General features: G+C 44.8%; 1 protein-coding gene across 1 annotated transcript in view; it reads right to left on the bottom strand.

Annotated features, from left to right (window-relative positions):
• LOC102447773 (visual pigment-like receptor peropsin) overlaps nt 1-20,348 on the bottom strand; it is a 54,219-nt gene extending 33,871 nt beyond the window's left edge. The window contains exons 1-2 of the mRNA XM_006131291.5: nt 19,953-20,348; nt 8,903-9,108 (exon numbers count right to left, since the gene is read on the bottom strand). Coding sequence (XP_006131353.1) covers nt 8,903-9,108; nt 19,953-20,073 — 327 coding nt within the window. The 5' untranslated portion in view covers nt 20,074-20,348. The remainder of the gene's footprint in view (nt 1-8,902; nt 9,109-19,952) is intronic.
• Between the last annotated feature and the right edge of the window lie 1,583 nt (nt 20,349-21,931).

Here is a 21,931-nt window from a genome sequence, read left to right as displayed (position 1 = left end):
TTAAATCCACTTAGTCTTTCTCTCTCCCAATGGGTTGTGAGTGCCACTGATTTCAATGGGGATGGGATTTCAGTCATAGTGATTTTGCCCAAGTTCATGCAGGAAATCTGTGACAAAGCTAGGAATTGAACTTTGTTCTCCTGAATCCATGTTTAATTCCCTAATACCACTGCTATCCCTTCCTCTGAACAAGCACAACAGTAGGAATACTTTTAATTCTGCACCTGGGTCTGACTTTTTCAGCATCAGTGAAACTTTTTGTCTGATTGGTGACTTCTTAGCCATACATTAAATAAAATAAATGAAAGTATTTTCCTGTCATTTCTATGAAAACATACCCAAGATGGGCAGCTGTGAAAATGCACAGAAGGAACATAGAGGAATTTTGCTAAAACAACTTTCTTTCTTTCTTTAGATAAAAATCTCATTCTGCTGACATGCATAGACACATACTTTGGAGAACGAGAATGTTTTGCTAAGGTCAGAGCAGTAGTTTTATGGTAAGCTAACTATCCCGTGGAGAAGGAACAAAGCTTGCCTCCTTGGCAATCTATGACATAGGGTACAACTACACTGCAAACTTATTTTGGAAAAAGCTAATCCGGAAGATATCTTCCGGAATCGTTTATTTCAAAATAGTGTATCCACATTAGGGGAGCCTGCCTCAGAATAATGTTGAGACTTCTCTATAGTGTGGATGCTCTATCTGAATTTAGAGCCCCAGGAGGCCCTGGGGAGGAATAACTTAGAATGGTTCTGGGGAGAAGCTCTTTTGACATAGCAGCAGTGGAGTGTCCACATACACCCGCTTCTGAAATAGCTTTTTTGGAAGAGGTGTTATTCCTCATGGAATGAGGTTTACCAATGTTGGAAAAATGCCTCCATTATTCCAATTTTCTTTCGAAATAATGCAATTGCTGTGTGGATGCTAGTATTGTTTTTCTGGAATAACGACCGTTATTCTGGAATAATGGTGCAGTGTAAATGCACCCTTAGTATGAAAAGTTGGAACAGGCACCAGCTGTAAAAATAGCTTCTCTCAACTGCTGCCACCATTCTCTCCTCTTCCCTTCAGTAAAGCTGACAAGTTAAGGGAAGAAGGGGCTTTTGAGAACATAAATATGCACTCTGTGATGTCAAGTATAATCTCTCTCACAAATATAAATGAAAACACTAATAAACTAGATTATACCCTACGCACCTTCTCGTGGCAAGGACCCTACATATACTTATCTTCCCCTTCCTAAGGAGCAAACAGGCTGGGATGAGGGGGAATGGAAATCGGCATCTACAATATCAGTTTTTCCCTACTTCCCCCAAACATTGCAAAAGACTCTCCATTAAAGCTGGGCAGACAGTTTTCCCATTTATCAAGTATATTTTGAGAATTGGAATCATAGAACCATAGAGCTGGAAAAGACCTCAGAAGGTCATCAAGTCCAGCCCCCTGCTCTAGGCAGGACCAATCCCAACTAAATCAACCCAGAAAATGTTTCTTATCTTGAATGAGGACAAAAAGGTGAAATCTCAAAAATAATAATGACCTGAACAGACAGTTTGTTTTGTCTTGTTTCAGATTAATTGAAACCTTTCCTCTCCATAATTTCAAAACCTTTTAGTTTTGATTTAGTTTCATTTTTTCAGTCGTATTAGTTTGACTGTCTAAACAATACTAGAATTTTTCATTCTGAAAATGTGGCAATAAGTCATGTAGATAATTTAAAAAAAAATTATTTTGACCTTTCTTTTTTTAAATCAGGGGATTTGTCAGACCCAATCAGTTACAAACACTTTCAGTTGTAATGAATCACCATTTTTCTATGGCTAAAATTATTAGACTGCTTTATTGTCCATGAGTTCAGGGATCTACAAATTAGTTAGGGGCAAGAAGGTGCAGTAGATGTGAGCCTGATGAAACAAACATAATCATTGCAGGAAGAATGTTAACAGCCAAAGGCAGTATTAGTTCTGTCTTCATGAGAGGCCCTCATTTGCATGGGTGAACCAGAGGGAGGTGGGACTGAGTCCTAGAGGCAGCTGCTGCTTGGGAAATCATGTTTCAGCTGGAATCATGACAGCATGAGTCCAATGAAACTGTGCTTTCAGGGAGCAAAGGCAGAGATGCAGGGGCTTGAAGATCAATGTGGAGGTCCAGGGACTTCAAGAGGGATATTCCCTGGGAGGATACCCAGAGTCCATGCAGATCAAAACTCCCAGTTTCATCTATGGATGAAGTGGTGGTGGTGAGCCCTTCTCCTAACGGGAGAATTCAGGAAAAACCATACAAGACGACCTATGTGCGATTTTGTGGCACCTACAGAGTTGCTTGCACATAGGGGTATTATGTGATCCAGTAATACTAAGCAGAAACTTATAAACAGAATGTATTAGATTGAGGGATAGGAGAAAAATCCAGAAAGCATTTACACTAAACATCCATCAATAAAAGATTCTGATGTAAAGCAGTAAAGCATACACATAACCCCCTTTGCCCCTTAGACCTCTCCGCCTTTAACATTAAATGGGAGGAAGGATGGTGATGTGAGTCAAGCATAGGAGCAGGAATTAGAAGGCCAGGATTCTGTCTTTGCCCCTTTCCCTGGACTCCATCTTATCCTGGGCAAGTCACTTGATCTCAGTCTGCCTTGGATTCCTTATCTATAAAACAGTCTATGTTGGAATACAGTACTGCTTACCATGAGCAACTGTGAGGGAATCTAGCCATTAATGGTTTGTCCTGTTATGAAGGAGGTTACACTAGGTCATAACAGTTCCTTCTGGCTTTAAAATCTGTTAATCAAATAGGCTTTTCCCTTAGATACAAATAGGCTTTGGCAGAACTACTCATGTGCTTAAATTGAGCATCTGGTTTAGTGCTTTGCTGGGTCAAGGCCTTATTGAATTCAAACAACAAAAGAAGTAATTTTTGTTTTAGACTACATTTAACGAAGTGATGCCCTGTGTTGAGTTCAACTTTAAAGTCTTAGTGCGTCTCTATACTTACAGCTAAATCTGCACTTCTGCAATTGATTTAGCAGGTCTGGTGAAGACCAGTTAACTCGATGGCAAAGCACGCTCCTATCAACATCTATACTCCAGCTGCCTGAGAACAGCAAGTTAAGTTGGCAGGAGAGACACTGAATTAGTGTAACTTGGGTCAACTTACAGCTTTAGCATAGACCAGCCCTTAATGAGTAACCTGGCCAGGACCTCAGAGGGTATGTCTACACTACAAAGTTAGTTCGAACTAACGTCCGTTAGTTCGAACTAACTTTCCTAGGTGCTACACTAGCGCTCCGTTAGTTCGAACTTAATTTGAACTAACGGAGCGCTTAGTTCGAACTAGGTAAACCTCATTTTACGAGGATTAAGCCTAGTTCGAACTAGCTAGTTCGAATTAAGGGCTGTGTAGACCCTTAATTCAAACTAGTGGGAGGCTAAGGCTTCCCAGGTTTCCCTGGTGGCCACTCTGGCCAACACCAGGGAAACTCTATTGCCCCCCTCCCGGCCCCGGAGCCCTTAAAGGGCCACGGGCTGGCTACACAGTTTGTGCCAGTTGCAAGGCTGCGAGCACCCGTGCCTGCACAGCCTGCACCTGCCACAGAATGAGCCAGCCATCCGAAGGCTCCCAGCCCTCCACTGCTCCCCAGACCAGCCTGGCGGCTCCCAGGAGCCTGCCCGGGGGCGCAAAAGGCGGGCGCCCGCCTGGTCAAGTGCGGAGATCGTGGACCTCATCGAGGTTTGGGGGGAAGCCTCCAATGTCCACGATCTCTGCACTAGCCACCGGAACGCGGCCATCTACGGCCGCATGACTGCCAGCCTGGCCGCCAGGGGCCACCAGTGCAGCCGGGAGCAGGTGCGCTGCAAAATTAAGGACTTGCGGCAGTCCTACTCCCGGGCCTGCCTGCCAGGGGCCGACCCGGAGGCCTGCCCCCACTTCCATGCCCTGGACCGCATCCTGGGGGCTCATGCCATCCCTGCCCCCCGGGACGTGATTGACCCCGGGGCAGAGGGACCGCTCCTGGACACAGAGGAGGAGGAAGAGGGCTCTGAGAGCCAGGAGCCTGACGCCAGCCTGCCCAGGACCCGGGACCACCGAGGCACGCCACAGAGCCGCTCGCCTGCGTCGTCTGAGGCCGGGGAGGCATCCACCTGTGAGTACCCTCGTGTTCCCCTTATGTGTACGGGGGGCTGGGGCAAGAGGGAGCCCCGGGACCATGCGCCTGGGCCTTGCCCACCACGGAGCAGCAGCTGGGGATCCTGCAGGGGCCCTGGCCTTGCAAAGGGGAGCTGGGTTCCACACACCTGGGCCCCTGGAGTAATTGACCGCTGGTCTTCTTGCACCACAGCCGCAGCACCTGGGACTGCAGGGCACACCACCCCGCCTGCAGCAGCCGCCCGCGCCTGGGCAAGCAGGACAGCCAGGAACCAGGAGGATTACCAGAGGCGGCACCTCCAGTTCCTGGATCGACAGCTCCGTCTCCAGGACCACTGGGTCCAGGAGGACCTCAGGCTGCGCTGGAGGAGTCTGGAGGCCCTGGAGGAGCAGGGCTGTGCCCTGTGAGGCCACCTCCAGAGCCTGCTGGACCGCTTCCCATTTCCTCCTCCCCCTGCTCCCCATCTTGCTCCCCCTGCTCCCGCTCCTGCTTCCGCTCCTGCTTCCTCCACACCCCCTGTCCCTCCTGCCCCCCCCCCCCACAACCATTTCCCACCGACGCCCCCGGATCCGCAGTGTGGTGAGACGGGAGAGGCAGCCGGACTCCCACCCCTGAGCTTTCCTTTCCCTTCCTCCCTTCCCTCCCCTTCCCTTCCAGCGCCCTCGTCCCAGGTTTCCCCCTCCCCTCTCCCACCCTCATTCCTCCCTTCCCGCACCCAGTTATGTTCAATAAACAGACGTTTTTGTTTCAAAAACAGGTGTCTTTATTGTACAGTAGATAGGGAGGGGAAAGCGGAAGGGGGGGGTAGGGTGGAAGAAGGTCCCAGTAGGGCATGCAGGGAGAGGTCAGTCCTCCTCCTCCTCCACCAGGAAGCTCTCCCGCAGGGCTTCCCGGATCCGGACGGCCCCCCGCTGGGCTTCCCGGATGGCGGCGGTGCGGGGCTGACCGTAGTGTCCAGCCATGCGGTCAGCCTCAGCCATCCAGGCTGACAGGAAAGCCTCCCCCTTCCGCTCACACAAATTGTGGAGCACACAACATGTGGAGGGATGGATGTTGTGCTCGGCCAGGTCCAGACGGGTGAGGAGGCATCGAAAGCGGGCTTTCAGTCGCCCGAAGGCCCCCTCCACCACGATGCGGGCCCTGATCAGCCTGGCATTGAAGGCCTGGCGGGAGGGATTGAGGTGCCCCGTGTAGGGCTTCATGAGCCAGGGCTGCAGTGGGTAGGCGGCATCCCCCACCAGGCACACGGGCATGTCCACGTCCCCGACCCTGATGTGGCGGTCGGGGAAGAAGGTCCCGTCCTGCAGCCGCTGGCACATGGAGGAGTTGCGGTACACCTGGGCGTCATGTGCTTTGCTGGACCAGCCCACATTAATGTCCGTGAACTGTCCCCGGTGGTCACACACGGCCTGCAGGATCACGGAGAAGTACCCCTTTCTGTTGACGTACCGGGACGCCTGGTGTTCTGGGGCACGGATGGGGATGTGCGTCCCGTCGATGGCCCCCCCCCCGCAGTTGGGGAAGCCGAGGGCGCCGAATCCCCGGATGACGGCGTCCGGGTCGGCGAGGCGGACCACCCTGCGGAGCAGCACCCGGTTGATGGCCTTGACCACCTGCGGAGAGAGACACAGCAAAGCGCCAATCAGTGGGGCGCCCGGGTGGCTGGGAGCGTGCGTGCTCTGGCGGTGCCCCGCGCCCCACTCCCGGAAGCAACCCCCCTGGCGGCGTGTAGTACGGCCGGGACAGCCCGACCCCTCCGGTGCGGGGCGCTTTCGCCTCCTCCCGCCCCCTCTTTGTCCCTTGGGCGGCCCATCCCCTCCTCACAGCCCCCCTCCCCCCCAGCTCGGTGGCCGACGAGTGCCATACCTGCATGAGCACCGCTCCGACAGTGGATCTCCCCACGCCGAACTGGTTCCCGACGGATCGGTAGCTGTCTGGCGTGGAGAGCTTCCAGAGGGCGATGGCCACCCGCGTCTAGAGGGGGATGGCGGGCCTCATGCGAGTGTCCCTTCTTTGCAGGGCAGGGGCGAGCCACTCGCAGAGCTCCAGGAAGGTGTCCCTCCTCATCCTGAAGTTCTGGGTCCACTGTCGGTCCTCCCAGCGCTCCAGGACGATGCGGTCCCACCAGTCGGTGCTGGTGTCCAGACGCCAGACGCGGCGGGGCACGCCGGTGCCGGGGCGCCGTCGCGGCTCCTCCACAGCCCCCAGGGCGGCCAGGCGGAGAGGCAGGGGGCTGACGTTCACCAGGTGGTGCCAGGCAGCCTCGAGCCATTGGTGGCAGGCTTGCAGCAGCAAGTCCAGAAAGTGCACCAGAAGGTGCAGGGCGAGCTGTGGCTCCATGTTGCCACCTGCGGCAGCCCCCCCCGAAGGGAAGCACCGACACAGACGGGCACAGAGACCAACGCTTTGCTGTCCCTCAGCGAGGTTGGCAAGGAAGCAGGAAAAGCTGAGAACCGGCTGTCCGGGGGGGTCCCTTTAAGCACGAGCCTCAGATAGCCTCAGACAGCAGCCACACAAAGCAACTACTGACCTGATGCCCTGCCAGAACCGGTTTCAGCTGCCCTTAAATGCCCCCCTGCGTCCAATCAGTGTGGACGCGCTAGTTCGAATTAGCAAAACGCTAATTCGAACTAGTTTTTAGTTCTAGACGCGTTAGTTCGAATTAGCTTAGTTCGAATTAACTAATTCGAACTAAGTTAGTTCGAATTAGCGCTGTAGTGTAGACATACCCAGATAGATGGAGGAAAGCAGAGCCTACAGGCAGAACTTTCTAACATTATTGATAGTGGTGAAATGATGGCTAAATAAAATAGAATCTAGAATCTTAAAAATTAAATCTTGAGCGGACAATGTTAGAATCCTTGGTCTCCCAAATGGAGGGGACACCCTAATGACTTTCCTAAGAGAATGTAACTTGCTCCCCTCTAATAGTGCAAAACTGAAGCTTCCAGCTGTTTTTCAAGGGTACCCCAAAGTCAAGCACACTGCAGTAAAACAGCCATAAAAACTGCCCTAATGGGTAGGATCATGGTCCTTGTATCTTGTCTCTGGCATCCTGCCCAATATTCTGTTTCCAAAAGTGGTCCATACCAGAACGTCCAGGGGAGTGTAAGGAATAATCAGCACTATCTTCCACTCTCAGTTTCTGGTAGTTCAAGGATACACAGGTGCAGATACTGCGACAAGAGCAGCATGATAGAGAAAGTACCATAAAACTCTGTGCCAGGCCTAATGAAAAAAATATCACTAAATGCAATGACTGTTGCCTGGACATGCAAGAATAGCAATGGATCCATTATACCTCCTGGACAGCATGCCTTCACAACTTTAGCCAGGGGATAAAATGGGGTCCTTGGCCTCTGTTTGTCAGAGGCTGGAGAGAGATGGCAGGAGACAAATCGCTTGATCATTGTCTTCGGTCCACCCTCTCTGGGGCACCTGGTGCTGGCCACTGTCGGTAGACAGGCTACTTGGCTAGATGGACCTTTGGTCTGACCCAGTACAGCCGTTCTTATGTTCTTATGTTCAGTCATCGTCTGTGGACTGAGTATAAAACAAGAGGCTCCTAATTATCTTTGTACTTCTGTTAGATATTGTGAAAACAAAGAGGTTTCAGTATCTGGGTTCAGTGAAAAGCACATGAAGAGCCGTGTGTCCACCACATATTCTAATCCATTAAATCTGTAACCCGTTGGTTACACTGTGTGTATCTCTCTTCCAAAGGACGAGTCTGTTACTGCCATCTTTATCTCATGCTTTAACTTTGGAGGTCTCTTGAGCTGGAAAAAATGGCAGCCATCACACAAAATACATCACTATTTTTGTGAGCAAATGGAAGCTTGTGTTTGAGAGCTCTATGTGAAGAAGAAAGGTACTCATTACCATTATTTGGCATCTCTCAGAGAACAATAAACACTGTAAAAGGGCTATTCCAGCCACTCCAGTAAAGTCTCATGGGTGAGTAAATAAAAACTCATGGCCAATGGTGTTGAAGGCTGCTGATAGTTCTAAAAATCAGCAAGGACATCTTACCAATGGTTACTACTAGAAAGAGACCATCAATAATTGTTAAGATTTTTTTCCACACCAACCTCATAGTCAAAATATCAGATTGGAAAGGGAACAAAGACATCTAGGAAATGAAGTTGCAGCTGGAGCACTTCCTACCCAACCTCCTCAGTAAACTTGGCACTGTACCATATTAAAGGATAATAGATTAACAATATAAACATGGGGTTTTACAAATATTTACAATAACAAAAGGCATTGGGTGGTAATATGCAAACCCTCTTGAATACCTCCTAAGATATTGGAAAAGTTATGCGTTGATTGCTAGCTTTCTGGGGCAGGGATCACATTTTCATTGTATGTGTAAACAGTGTCTAATACAATAGGGCACAGATCCTTGCTGAGGCCACTAGTCACTACTACTGTGATTCAAGTAATAACAATTACCCAATGGATCTATGGCGTTCTCCTGCAAGGAGCAGAACAACTTTAAGTGTAGTATCAGGAACCTATTGTATAAAGGGCTTTCCGTGAACTGGTCCAAGGTTGGTTTAGCTAGACAAGCACCTACATATTTGGATGCATTTCTGAAACAAATCAGAACTACAGTCCATTGGAAAATCATTCATCACTAATTTTCACTCTCATAACTCTGGTTATTTATATACAGCACACATGCAGAAATAGCACTACTTATTTTGCCTAAGTCAATATTTCATCACAGAATGCATTCCTACCTGGCATGTCCATATCGATGTGATGAGAAATCCATCATCTCTAAAGACATTGAAGATTTCAATGATCCCTCGTGAATAACCAAACACAGAAACACTAGCATCTGATATGGCCAGATTAAACGTGAGATAATCTGTTGGCTGCAGGACAGCTCTCTGCTTATATAGTACAAAAATCACAATGCTGTTTCCAAACCAAGACATCCATCCTGAAAAGTAAAGTAAATTCCATGACAGTCAAATTAAAAAACAAACAACAAGAACAAATCAGGAAACAGAGAAGTATGTAAATGCTTGATGCCTGTACATCGAGGGACAGTATGGTCAGGGACCGCTGTAGGTTTTTTGCTGCCCCAAGCAAAACATTTTTTTCCTCTTCCCCCTTTTTTGTTGGCTTTTACACGTGTTTGCACTTTGCAATGTTTTTGTTTTGTTTTGACTGTATAAAATTTAAAAAAATGAAAACAGAAAATGTGTAGTTAGTGAAATAAAACAATTTCCTACTAGTGTACTCAATTAATTTTAACAAAATCACTATTACAAACAATTTGGGTTCAACTATACACTGTAATGAAAAAGTCAGTGTCTTCCGGTGCGCCCAGTTTCTCATAAATTCAAAGACTTTATATGAACTGAATTTTTCTGGTTTTTATACTTGTGTAGCCTTTTAATAATTCAGTAAAATCTAATTTTTTTTGCAATGGTACTTTCAATTGAAATTAATGCGAGCCCTGTCAAACGATTTTGAGACATGGTGGACCTCAAATAATTTTTTTGTAATTTCAGTTTTGAGAAACTGCGCTCATCAGAAACCACTGATACTGGTAATGTTAAAAGAATGCATAATGCTATAGCAGTGTTTGGAGTGAAAAAATCATTATTGCTATAAATTCTAATACTTTTAGATGAGAAGTTTTAGGACTTATTAGCTCAGATAAAGCTATTAATTCATCATACAATTCTACTCCATCAATGTCAGCAGCGTTATCAGTTCTGAGTGCTAAATGTAGGTCCTGGCAGTGCTTCATGAGGTCTTCTTTAGAAAACCGATTTTTAATATTTCTAATATCATATAAAAATCGTATAAAAATTCAAAAGCAGGTGCTGGCGTGTCTGGAGCAGGAGCTAGGGCAGGTGCGGGGGCTGTTCCTCAGCCCTAGGCCCGGCTGCTCCACCAGTACCTGCAGCTTCTCCAGCGCCTGCAGGGCCTCGTCCAGCACGTTCCGTGTGGCCATACCCAGGACGCAGGGGCCCCGGCGGGTGCCCAGCCCCCCTGCAGCCACCATGGCCCTGGCCGGAGGGGAGACTGCACTTCCTGCACCAGGGCCATCCCCCCACAAACCTGCCCCTGTCCCCCACGAGCAGGGCTGACCCAAAGTAGGTGGCGGAGCCAGGCAGCAGCAGGAGGCAGAGGGCGGCCAGCAGGCTCCAGGCATGCATGGTGCCAGTGCTACGCAGTGGGTAGTGGCGTCTCCCGCTGCCCTTTAAAATCGGTGGGCGGGCCGGGGCGGAGCCAGGCATTGCCGGGGGTAGCTGCTTATCTGGAAATGCCGCCTCTGGAAATGTATCACCCCAAGCATGTGCTTGATTTGCTGGTTCCTAGAGCCGGCCCTGAGTACATGGTATGTTGTCAGCTGATGGTACAGGTGTGAATTTGAAGTGGGTTCGTTAAACTGCATTCAATCTTTGTGCAGATGCTATTAATTGGAATTAAATTGTCCATAATTTTCTTTAATTTAATTCACTTTGGATGCAAATTAGACTAAACCAAATTAAGACCACCTTTACACTGAATGTAGGTGTTCAAGTAGAGGTTTAATGCGGTTTAACTAATCCACATCAAATTCACACTTTTAGTTAATTCAGAATAGTGATAGAAAAGTAGCCTTGTTAGTCTGGTGTAGCTGAAACAAAAGACAGGACTATGTAGCACTTTAAAGACTAACAAGATGGTTTATTAGGTGATGAGCTTTGGGTCTGGCCCACGAAAGCTCATCACCTAATAAACCATCTTGTTAGTCTTTAAAGTGCTACATAGTCCTGTCTTTTGTTTTAGTTAATTCAGTTACCTTTCTTTTAACTTCCCATGCAGATAAACCCTAAAGCACAGGCACTTGCTATTTGAAACAGTCTCCAGGGTTAAAAACTTGTGAGAGTGCTTACACAGGTTCCAAAGGAGGATTTATCAAACCTAGCAACACTAGATTCAGCCTGCAGATGGGAACCATCTGCCTATTAGGAGGCTTAATGGTAAATGGAGCTCTGGAGAAATTTTTGGGCAGAGGGTGCTATAGAATATCCCTGAATAGTCTCACTAATCACCCCCAAAGTAGGGAATCAATACATTAAGGACATGAGGGGACAGTCTATCTTCCTAAAGGCTTGTAAAAATCTGTCTAGCTCTGCAGTGTTAATTATGAAATCCCACTAATGGCACGAGCAGTTTATAGTCAGGACAAGTTAATTTGGAAGGCATTCATGAGGCAAAAAAGATTTCGCATTACTGTGATCCAAAAGATAATGAGTGATCAGGAAAAAAATGCTACCCATTTTGGGCCCTCAACCTACAAGGGGGAAATTTATCAAGTATCTTCTACAATAGCACAGAGTTCACCAAAACACTGGGTAGTTGCAGATCAGGTTTAAGTCAATAGAATTACTTTGGACTTAACATAACATTACTAGAGTAGAATTTGGCTCTTGATTTGTAACAAAATATTTCAGTATAGATACAAATTCATAGGGAATGCTTAAATTTTACAGAAGAGATGCACAAGAACAGTGGGTCATAAAGTCTGAAAGCCTATATTAAAAGGCTGCCAAAGCACTGTATAGGATGTGTGGGTTTCCCTTAAAATCTATCGAGATGTAAATTTCATTTGCACACAATGCATTTGCTGGCAATATGCAGAACTATGTAGCACAGAGAAAGAGGAGAGTTTTCAGTTAAAAGATAAGTTAAATGAGAGAGGGTATGTCTACACTACAGCGCTAATTCGAACTAACTTAGTTCGAATTAGTTAATTCGAACTAAGCTAATTCGAACTAACACATCTAGAACTAAAAACTAGTTCGAATTAGCGTTTTGCTAATTCGAACTAGCGCGTCCACATTAAGTGGACCCTGAAGCGGGGTTAAGGATGGCCGGAAGCAGTGCCGGCAGGGCATCAGAGGAGGACTTAGAGCGTGGAGATGCTGTCTCAGGCTAGCCGAGGGCTGCGCTTAAAGGGTCCCGACCCCCACCCCGGACAGACATTTCTCAGGGGTGCCCCGCTTGCAAAGCAGTCCTGGCTTGGAGTGCCCTGAGTGCCCACACTGGGCACATCACAGCACTCCGCCATCAGCCCGGCTGCACTTGCCGCAGGCTGCCATCTGGGGAGACGGGGCAACTGGGGGGCTGCAGGAGAGCTTCCACCCCCAGAAGCCTGCAGAGCCAGCCCAGTCCTCCCCATCGGGGGCTCGTACCCCATTCCTCCCTCACCTCCTTCCACTTACCCTTCCCTAGCCCCTCTTCTTGATGTACAAAATAAAGATAACGTGTCTTCCAAAATGGAATCTGTCTTTATTGAACAAAACTGGGGGAGACTGGGAAAAGGAGGTGGGAGAGGGGAAGAGAGAGGCTGGGAGAGGGGAGGGCAACTAAAATGATCAGGGGTTGGGAACAGGTCCCATATGAAGAGAGGCTAAAGAGACTGGGACTTTTCAGCTTAGAAAAGAGGAGATGGAGGGGGGACAGGATAGAGGTCTCTAAAAGCAGGAGTTGGGTGGAGACGGTGCATACAGAAAAGTTCTTCATTAGTTCCCATAAAGAAAGACTAGAGGACACCAAAGGAAAGGAATGGGTAGCAGGCTTCAAACTAGTAACAGAAAGTTCTTCTTCACAAAGCAAAGAGTCAACCTGTGGAACTCCTTGCTGCAGGAGGCTGTGAAGGCTAGAACTGGAACAGAGTTTAAAGGGAAGTGAGATCAAGTCATGGAGGTTGGGTCCATAGAGTGGTATTAGCCAGGGGGTAGGAGTGGTGTCCCTACCCAAGGTTTGTGGAAGGCTGGAGAGGGATGGCACGAGACAAATGGCTTGGTCACTGTCTTCGGTCCATCCCCTCCAGGGTCCCTAAGGTTGGCCGCTGTCGGCAGACAGGCTACTGGGATACATGGACCTTTGGTCTGACCCAGTACAGCCATTGTAAGCTCAGGGCTCAGGGTCGGGGGTCTCAGTGGACCCCCTTGATTCTCTTGCACACCTGCTCCTGAGTGGCCAGGCTGGCAGCTATCCTGCCCAAGCTGGCCACTTTCCTGTGCCTAGTGCGGAGATCGTGGACGAGGTCCACGATGTCCGCACTAGCCCAGGCGGGTGCCCGCCTCTTGCGGTCCCGGGCAAGCTCCCGGGAGCCGCCAGCCTGGTCCCGGGAAGAGGGGGAGGGCTGGGGGGCATTGGGTGGGTGGCTCGATCCGTGCCAGGTGCCGGGTCTGCTGGCTGGGTGCTGGCAGGCTTGCACCTGGCACGGGCACCGTAGCCAGCCCATGCCCCTTTAAGGGGTCCGGGGCCGGGAGGGGGGCAGTAGAGTTTCCCTGATGTTGGCCAGAGTGGCCACCAGGGAAACCTGGGGAGGGCTAGCCTCCCACTAGTTCGAATTAAGGGGCTACACACCCCTTAATTCGAACTAGCTAGTTCGAACTAGGCTTAATCCTTGTGGAATGAGGATTACCTAGTTCGAACTAAGCGCTCCGTTAGTTCGAATTAAATTCGAACTAACGGAGCGCTAGTGTAGCGCCTATGAAAGTTAGTTCGAACTAACTTTGTAGTGTAGACATACCCAGAGAGAGAGGAAGGGATCTCTTCCCATGAAGAAACACAGACCTTTCTCAGATTTGAAACGATAGAGCAATCTTACATCTGGAGCTTGATAGTGTGTCTGAATATAATGGGGATATGTTATAATAAATGCAGACACTTCTTGGTGTGTGAAATTACAGATCAGCCTTGTGTATGGCACAGCCACAAGTGGGGAGTTGATTTTACAGAAGCAAGCAGACAAACTTTCTCTGCTGTGTCCAGCACTTGAGATGTATGAAGTGGCTTGCAATTGAATCAATTTGAAAGAGATCGTCTAGACAGCAACCAGTATTTTCAAAAAAGAAAGCCGCTTTTTTGAAAGAGAGCACCTTGGCAGTCTGGATGCTCTTTCGAAAAAGCGCTGTTTGCATTCAGTAACACCTTTTTTCAAAAGAACATGGCAGCAGTGTAGATTCAGGTGAAATTTTTTCAAAAAAAGGTCACTTTTTTAGAAAAACCCCTGTAGCCTAGACACCCCTCCCCCATGAACAAGTGGCATCTGGTATTTTTGCATACAACAAGGAAAGAATTCTCCCTATAAAGGATCTGTTAAAATTTTATACATTACCAGGCCATTCAGCTTGCAACACTGAACTCTGTATCATCACTATTGTACCTTTTTAAAGTCACAGGCTAAAATGGTACAAACCAGTACACGTGGTCTAGTTTACAAAACAATTTAGAAGATGAAATAAAGGACAAAATGCAATGTAGTAAAAAAGAAGAACAATGGCTTCACCTTCAGTGACATTGAGAGGCATCCCCCCTCACCCCAACTGCTTTGCAGATGGCACATGTATCAGGATAGATCACATTTGAGGAAATAGCCTGGAAAGAAACATCTGCTCCATGAACTACTAAGAGGTACATGTATTCCCATTTGGCCTATCAATAAAATAGAACATAAAGGAAAACCAGTTGACAATTTATCACAACTTTCAAAAGGCCATTCACAAGACACTACTTAAAAAAAACCAGCAGTTCTGGAGTGAGGGGCAAAGTTCTGCAATAGATCAGAAACTGGGTGAGAACAAGAAAATAAATAGGAATTTGCTAATAATCAATATTGATCAGAAGTTAGGAACTACAGAAAACTGATAAGGAAAGCAAAAACATATAATGAGAAATCTATGGCCAGTATCTCAGGAGGGTTTTTGACAGAAGCTAAAACAAAAGACAGAATTACGTAGCACTTTAAGGACTTTAAAGTGCTACATAGTTCTGTCTTTTGTTTCAGCTAGACCAGACTAACACGGCTGCATCTCTATCTTTTTGACAGAAGCTATGTGAGACATTTTTAAATAAGCAGGTTAAGATAACTTACGTCCACGAGACGGCTGAGGAGTAACTTACTTAAAGGAGATGGCTGAGGAGCTGACTGGATTATAAATAATGATTTTCAATAAGTTTTGGAGCACTTAAGAAGTTCCAAAAGGCTGGAAGACGGCTAATGTTATTTTGTTTTTTTAAAAGGTAAAACACAATGACTCTGGAAATTATAAGCCTGACATTGATCCCAGGGAAGACAATGGAGCAGTGATATGGGACTTGATTAATAAGAATCTAGAATTTAATTACTTGATCAATAAGAATGTAATTCATGCAAATTAACAAGGGTTTATGGAAATAAAACCTGTCACACTAACTTGATACCCTCTTTTGGTGAAATTGAGAAAGTGGGGTTTGCCCATGAAAGCTCATGATACTGTGTGTGTGTGTGTGTGTATATATATATATATATATATATTTGTGTGTGTGTGTGTGTGTGTGTGTGTGTGTGTGAGGCTACAGGGCTACTTGTTGTTTCTTGAAAGTTACAGACCAACACAGCTACCCCCTTGAGACTCATAAATACTACTTTTAGCATTGCAGAACAAAGTCAAAAAAGCTATGGGAAAGTGAGGCAGTCTCTCTCTCCTGGTTGTTAATTATACATTCTGTTGATTATGTTAAATTTCAAATGCAAAATCGTATACATCAGTTGCACTTGAGCAACACCTCCCACACATACCAGTTGGGTAGGTTTTACTGGTAATTGCTGGACAATGATCATACAATCCACCACTGAATCTCCAGTGAAAGTGCGGCACATGGACGTTTACAGAGGCGAGTCTTGGATGACCGTGACATCAAGACACAGATGAAGATTGATGTCTACAATGCTGTAGACATCCCAACATTGCTGTACGGAGCTGAAGCCTGGACTCCCTTTAGATGTTGTGTTAAAGATCTGGGGAAATTCCACCAAGGGTACCTGAAGAGAATATTGAGCATCACGGAGCAGGATAGACAGACTAACATTAGTGTCCTTGCAGAGACTGATTCCTGCAGCACTGAGGCAATAATTGCCCGCAGGCAGCTACGATGGTCTGGTCACATGGTCAGGTTTCCTGACACACGTTTGCCTAAACAGATTTTCTACGCTCAGCTGAGGACCAGGGTGAAGTTTTTTGATGGGCAGAGGAAGCGCTACAGAGACATCCTTAAGAACACCTTGGAAAAGTGTGACATTGACGCTAACCCCTAGAAGAGACAGGTGGAAGATTGGGTAACCTGGAGGACTACCATCAAGAATGGTCCTGACACTTTGAGATCAAGTGTTGTGTTCATGAAGAAGATCAGAGACCCCAACGTAAGGAGCATGCCTGGGCCCGATGGAGACAGAGACCTAATGTGCATGGCCTAATTTCTCATCTTTGTTCTCATCCATTATAGGTTTCCAAGGGGAAATCTTACTCGATTTCAGGGATCCCCAGAGAGAGAGAGAGAGAGTGGTGATTATACCTGAGCTGGAATTAATGCAGTTTGACTTTTAGACCACAGGTTAAGCCTTAGGGTGGGCAATTATGACACTTTTCTGCTTATAAACACAGAGTATCTTCTGTAGAGCAATTGAGAGCTAACAAACATGGAAATTTTTGCTGCTATATTTGAACACTCAGTAATATTAGGACTCCATTTTAAAAGAGTACAGAAATTTGGCAAAAAGGAATAGAGAAATTTGGTTACAATACAGGTTAGGCCTTAAAGCAAGATATTAGATGAAGTATAGATCTGAATTCAAAGCCTGGGAGTGTTTGACTTTAGTGTGTTGATTTGTGCCTCTAATTTCAAATGAACATGAAAAAATTTGATCCTATCTACTCTATATTTGAGAGAATTAGTCTGTGCGTGTGTATCTATTTGTTCAAGAACTCTGCCTAAACAGTAAGAGCTATGCCCACCAAATTTGGTCTGCTCCCCACCCAGATTTGTATGGGAACATTGCGGGCTGTCTCCCTTCATCATGGAGTGAAGGGAAAGTTCACAGTTTGCTTCATTCCAAACTCTGGTTGGGGAGCACAAGGGGCAGATGAGCTGTGCACTTCGTCCTCACTCCCTGACAGGGACAGGAAGGGGAAGAGCAAGCAGCTCTGTTATGAATCTTGGGGCAACGCCTTAAGCTCCCCACTCACCTCCAGCCTCCTGCCCTGAACAATGCTGGGTAAATATGCTAGTAATATATATAGTAGAAGTACACTGGAAATATAAAAATATATAAATATGCATATGGATAAGAAGCTAGTTAGTAGATCTGGTCAGGAAACAAATTTTGTATGGGAATAAAGAGAAACAGATTATATATTTTAAAAATTTGATCCAAAATTTACCTTCACATATTTCCAGGTTTTGACTGAAAAGCCCTAAACCTGAAAACCAGCCTTTTATTTGGTTCTCAGCAATCCTAAAAACAAAGGAAATGTTCTGTTCTATGGATACCTCCTCACCTTTCCTCCCCAAAAGTCAGAAATTGACATTTATCTCAGAAATCTCTGTTTTAACAAAAAAAAGACGTTTTTTTATTTAAAATATTTTGAATGAAAAATGATTATCTGTCTCTACTAGCTAATCATTTGAAAGACTTTGATATGGACTACAGGATCAGTAGGGACAATGTAAATTTGGGCAATTGTTAACTTCCGTAGCAAATACACTTTGATTTGTGTTATTGATGGAAAAAGCTAACACTGAGAGTGTACCTGAGTCTTCAGGTTCACAGTGAAGTTACAATAAGGATGAATTTTCCCTAGTGTGTAAACTAGCTATAAGCATATCTAGAAATTTCCAAAAAGATGATATATGTAAAAGACAGGGAAAACTCTACTGCTATTTTCATTGTATCATTTTTATTTCTTTAGTGCAACCTGCAGCGCCAATGTGCTGGGAAGGAGTCTGGTAGGTATTAAGTAATCACAGTATCCCATTCACAGCGGGGCTAATCAGTTAAGACCTGATCTTGAACCACTGAAGTCAATGTGTGTTTTGTCATTGACGTCTATCAAGCCCTAATTGAGAGTGCTTTCTAGTGTGGCTCATTCAGTACTTGATTGTGCTGGTGGTGCCTGCACTACTGTATATGTGCTGATTGTCTAGGCTGCTGTGTGCATGGGTATGCACGTGTGCATGCTGATCTGTGATAAATCAGAATATCTCTACTTCCTCTCAACCACATTATTTTTATTCAGCTTCCTAATAAAGTGGCTGCTATTTTTTCTGGACTGTCGTATTCCTTACTCCAACTGCATTATGGCTGCTAGTTTCATTTTAAAGACATTACTCTTGTACAGATATGAGGAAAAGATTTAAAGACTCTTCATCAGGGCTTTACAAATATCAGGTAGTGGTTTGCAGCTACTGTTAGCACTGAAGAGTGGGAGTATACATGATAAGCTTAGAAAAAGAACAATTATAGAGTGTGATTAATTCACAAGATTCTCAATAGTTATATCCAGGAACTATTTCTATTTACATGGCTATGGAATTCTCAATATGCACAATGTCTGTTATATGCAGCTTCATTTCTTTATCGTATATTGATAGATACATTCAATATAAAGCTAAGAAGTGGTTCTGAATTATTCTCTGGAAAACAGTTACTTTTTGATATTTTTCATATGAAGTCAGAATAATAAAGGGATGTTTTTTGACTTTTTTTGTCAGTTGGTACATCTACATTTTTTGAAATGTTATAAAGTCTGCCTATAGAACAACAGATACAGTAATTCACCATCATCCTGCACTGAATTTGCTGAAAATTACAATACAATACTTAATACAAAATGCCTTAGGAACAAGGTGAGTTAATATGAAGTTACGTTTTAAAACACTTTTACTATGAGTTTATAATAGTGATCTTGCAAGGTAATCTGAATATCAAGCTTTTAGACATGTATACATGTTGTTGTATTATTTGTGCTATAAGTAGCTTATACTGATTGTATTTCAAATTAGCTTATGTCTACACAGCGCCAAATTTCAAAATAATGCATTATTCCAAAATTCTCCTTAACCGTCGTGGAACAAGGATTACCAGGACATTGGAATAAGCCACCCATTATTTTGAAATCTATTTCAAAATAACAAGCTGCTTCAATAGACAAGGAGTAGCTATTTCAGGATACTTCCGATATCCCGAAATAGCTTCTCTCTGTAGATGTACCCTTAGTGAGTAATAATTTAGCTCTTAAAGGTATCTTTAATAGACTCAAATCAAGAAAGTTTCCTTTAGGCATATATAAAATATTAGATGGAAGAATGTCAACAAATTTAAAATAGAATTCTACAATTATTGAACTAAATGAATTAATTTTAGAAAGAGAACAATTTGTTGAACACAAATGGAATACAAACTTCAGTAAACAGAAACTAGAACCACAGAACACTAAGGGCATATCTACATTGGCAAGTTATTTCAAAATAATTCCCCTTATTTTGAAATAACAAGGTGAGCGTCCACACTACCCAAACCCATTACTTTGAAATAATGGGCTTGTTATTTCAAAATAACAACTCCTGCTTGTGAAGAGGAATAAACTTATTTTGAAATAACCTGGGTAGTGTAGACATAGCCCAAGTGAATGCCATCGAGACCTTTTGAGAAAAACAAAGAAATATCATGTTTTTCTGTACAAGATATTTTGTTCTCACATCTCAAGTGAACCTTAGTTAAAGGAGTAGCTTGGACTATAACGCCATATCCTTATGCCCTCAATACAAATGTTTGCATTTAAAATAAACTAAAATAAACTAGCTATATTTAAAAGAACTGTCTGAAGAAAAAGTTTCAATTTATGACATCCTGTTCCTTTGTGGATGAACACCATGGGAATCCCTTTGAAATTTATTACACACTGAAAAAGGAGTTTCATTTCATAAGCTATTCAGAGAGATAGTACATACCTAAGGCCAGTAGATAGAAGCCTATAATAGTCTCTCCTTGTTCTGAGACAGGAGCTTCTTTGTTCAGAAAGGTGATGTTGTTGTTCCTCCATGGTGCCTGTGGAGAAAACTGGAGAGACATTTTCAGGCAAAGCCCGTGACCCAGAATTTGCCCTTTCCCTCTCCCTACCCTTCTGGTTAGTCCCAAATGCCAAGTAAAAGAAAATGTCTCTGGGTGTCTTAAACTTCTGCTCCTTGCATTCTAGGAAGCTGTGCACTGAGACTGAAATTAAACAGGGAAATCTCAAGAGACAAGAAAGAGCTTTGCAGGCCTCTGACCTGTTCTTATTTGCTAATCCTATCTATTAATACAGCTCATGAATCTGTGACCAGACTAGGGCAGCAGATTTCCTTAGATCCCTGGTGCTGCTAACTGCAGAAATCTTGGGTGACTGGAGAGATATCCCTGGTGCTGCTAAATGTAGAAGTCTTTAGTTTATGGGGAGAGTATATTAGGCAGTGATGGGCATTCTTTAAAATACAATTATATGTAGATATGAATTACCCTAATAACAAACATACACATGTATATTATTGTAAAAATACCACAACTCACTTGATTTTGCCCTCACTGAAGACACCAAATATCACCATTGACTTCAAATGAAGAAGGTTCAGACCCATATTTGTTTGTTTTATTTAGCCTTCAATGAAAATATAACATTTTAATGATTAACAGTTCTTTTGGATTCAATGGCCCAATTATCGGCAGCATTCTGATGTCAATTACACTGATGTAATCCTGATTAACTCCTTTGAATGAATGGAATTACCTCAGATTTTCATCAGTGCAACAGAGATCAGAATCTGTCCCCACATTTAACTCTACCCAGTTCCTGGCTACAAAGTAACTACTTATAATATCCCCCACATGTGACTGATGTTTTATATACAATTAGCAGTGAGAGTTAAGTGCCTAAATATATTTGTGATTCTCACATTAGATTTCTTTTTTTGCACTGGTATAGCAAACCCATATAACTGCATCTGGTACAAACTGTGATGCACACTGGTTCCTACTGGTTTCAAAATGGGTTAAACCATAGCGGTGAAAGTCACATTTGCTGCAGTGGCATGTCTCCACTAAGAGCTTGCAGCAGTAGACCACAATGTAAAGATTTTTTGAGTCTTACAAAGTCAATCTAAAACTACGTTACTACTTGAAGAAAAGTAGAGTTTCTGCTTCATTAGGCTTCCACTTTCAAAAGTTAAACTACATCCTTCCCGAAAAGAAGGGGCTGCATTGATTCTTGGGTGTGATGTGCACATGAAAGAGGAAATCCCATTTCGCTACAGAGGATGGTACTGACAGCCCAATGTCCATAACAAATCAAGTTAATATAAAAAAGCTCCAAGATCAAGACTGTTCTGGGCTCCAGGAGCGAGTGTTTCTTGTCTCCTTTGATGCAAAAGCTCTCTGAGCTCTTCCCCTAAAGATCCTAGTCCTGCACTGATGAAGACAGTGAGTGTTACTCAGCTACTAGCAGGTAATCCCAGCCTGCTTTGCATCTTAGAGGGCTAACAGGCTTTTCTCCAGAGGTCTGTTAATACAACTTATAAATACATAAAGTCATACCCTTTATAGACAGTCAGCATCAGCATCAGCATCAGCAAGATACAACACAACATACACATTGCAATCCCTCTGTAACAATCAGAATGCTGAAAAAGCCAAACTGCAAATCATAGTGAACAAAGCAGAGTTTTTTTTCCCTTTCCAGGCCTCCAAACAGCTCAGCTATCCCACTTGTGCCTGCCGCTCCCCAGAGGAAGAGTGCCTGTTCCTACATGCCTCAGTCTCAGGCAGCAAGCCAGCCTCAGGCAGATGTACTTGGTGAAAGGAAGACAAACATTTACTTGCAAATCCCTCTTAATCAATTATTTGTTTTTATCTCTGCTGCCACAGACTAATACCTTCCTTCAGGGTTTTCCTTCATTTG

Source organism: Pelodiscus sinensis, chromosome 3 (assembly GCF_052426305.1).
Source record: "Pelodiscus sinensis isolate ZL-2025 chromosome 3, ASM5242630v1, whole genome shotgun sequence".
NCBI classification, from domain to species: Eukaryota; Metazoa; Chordata; order Testudines; family Trionychidae; genus Pelodiscus; species Pelodiscus sinensis.
Note: the sequence above shows the minus strand (reverse complement) of the source record. Positions and strands in the feature narration are given on the sequence as shown.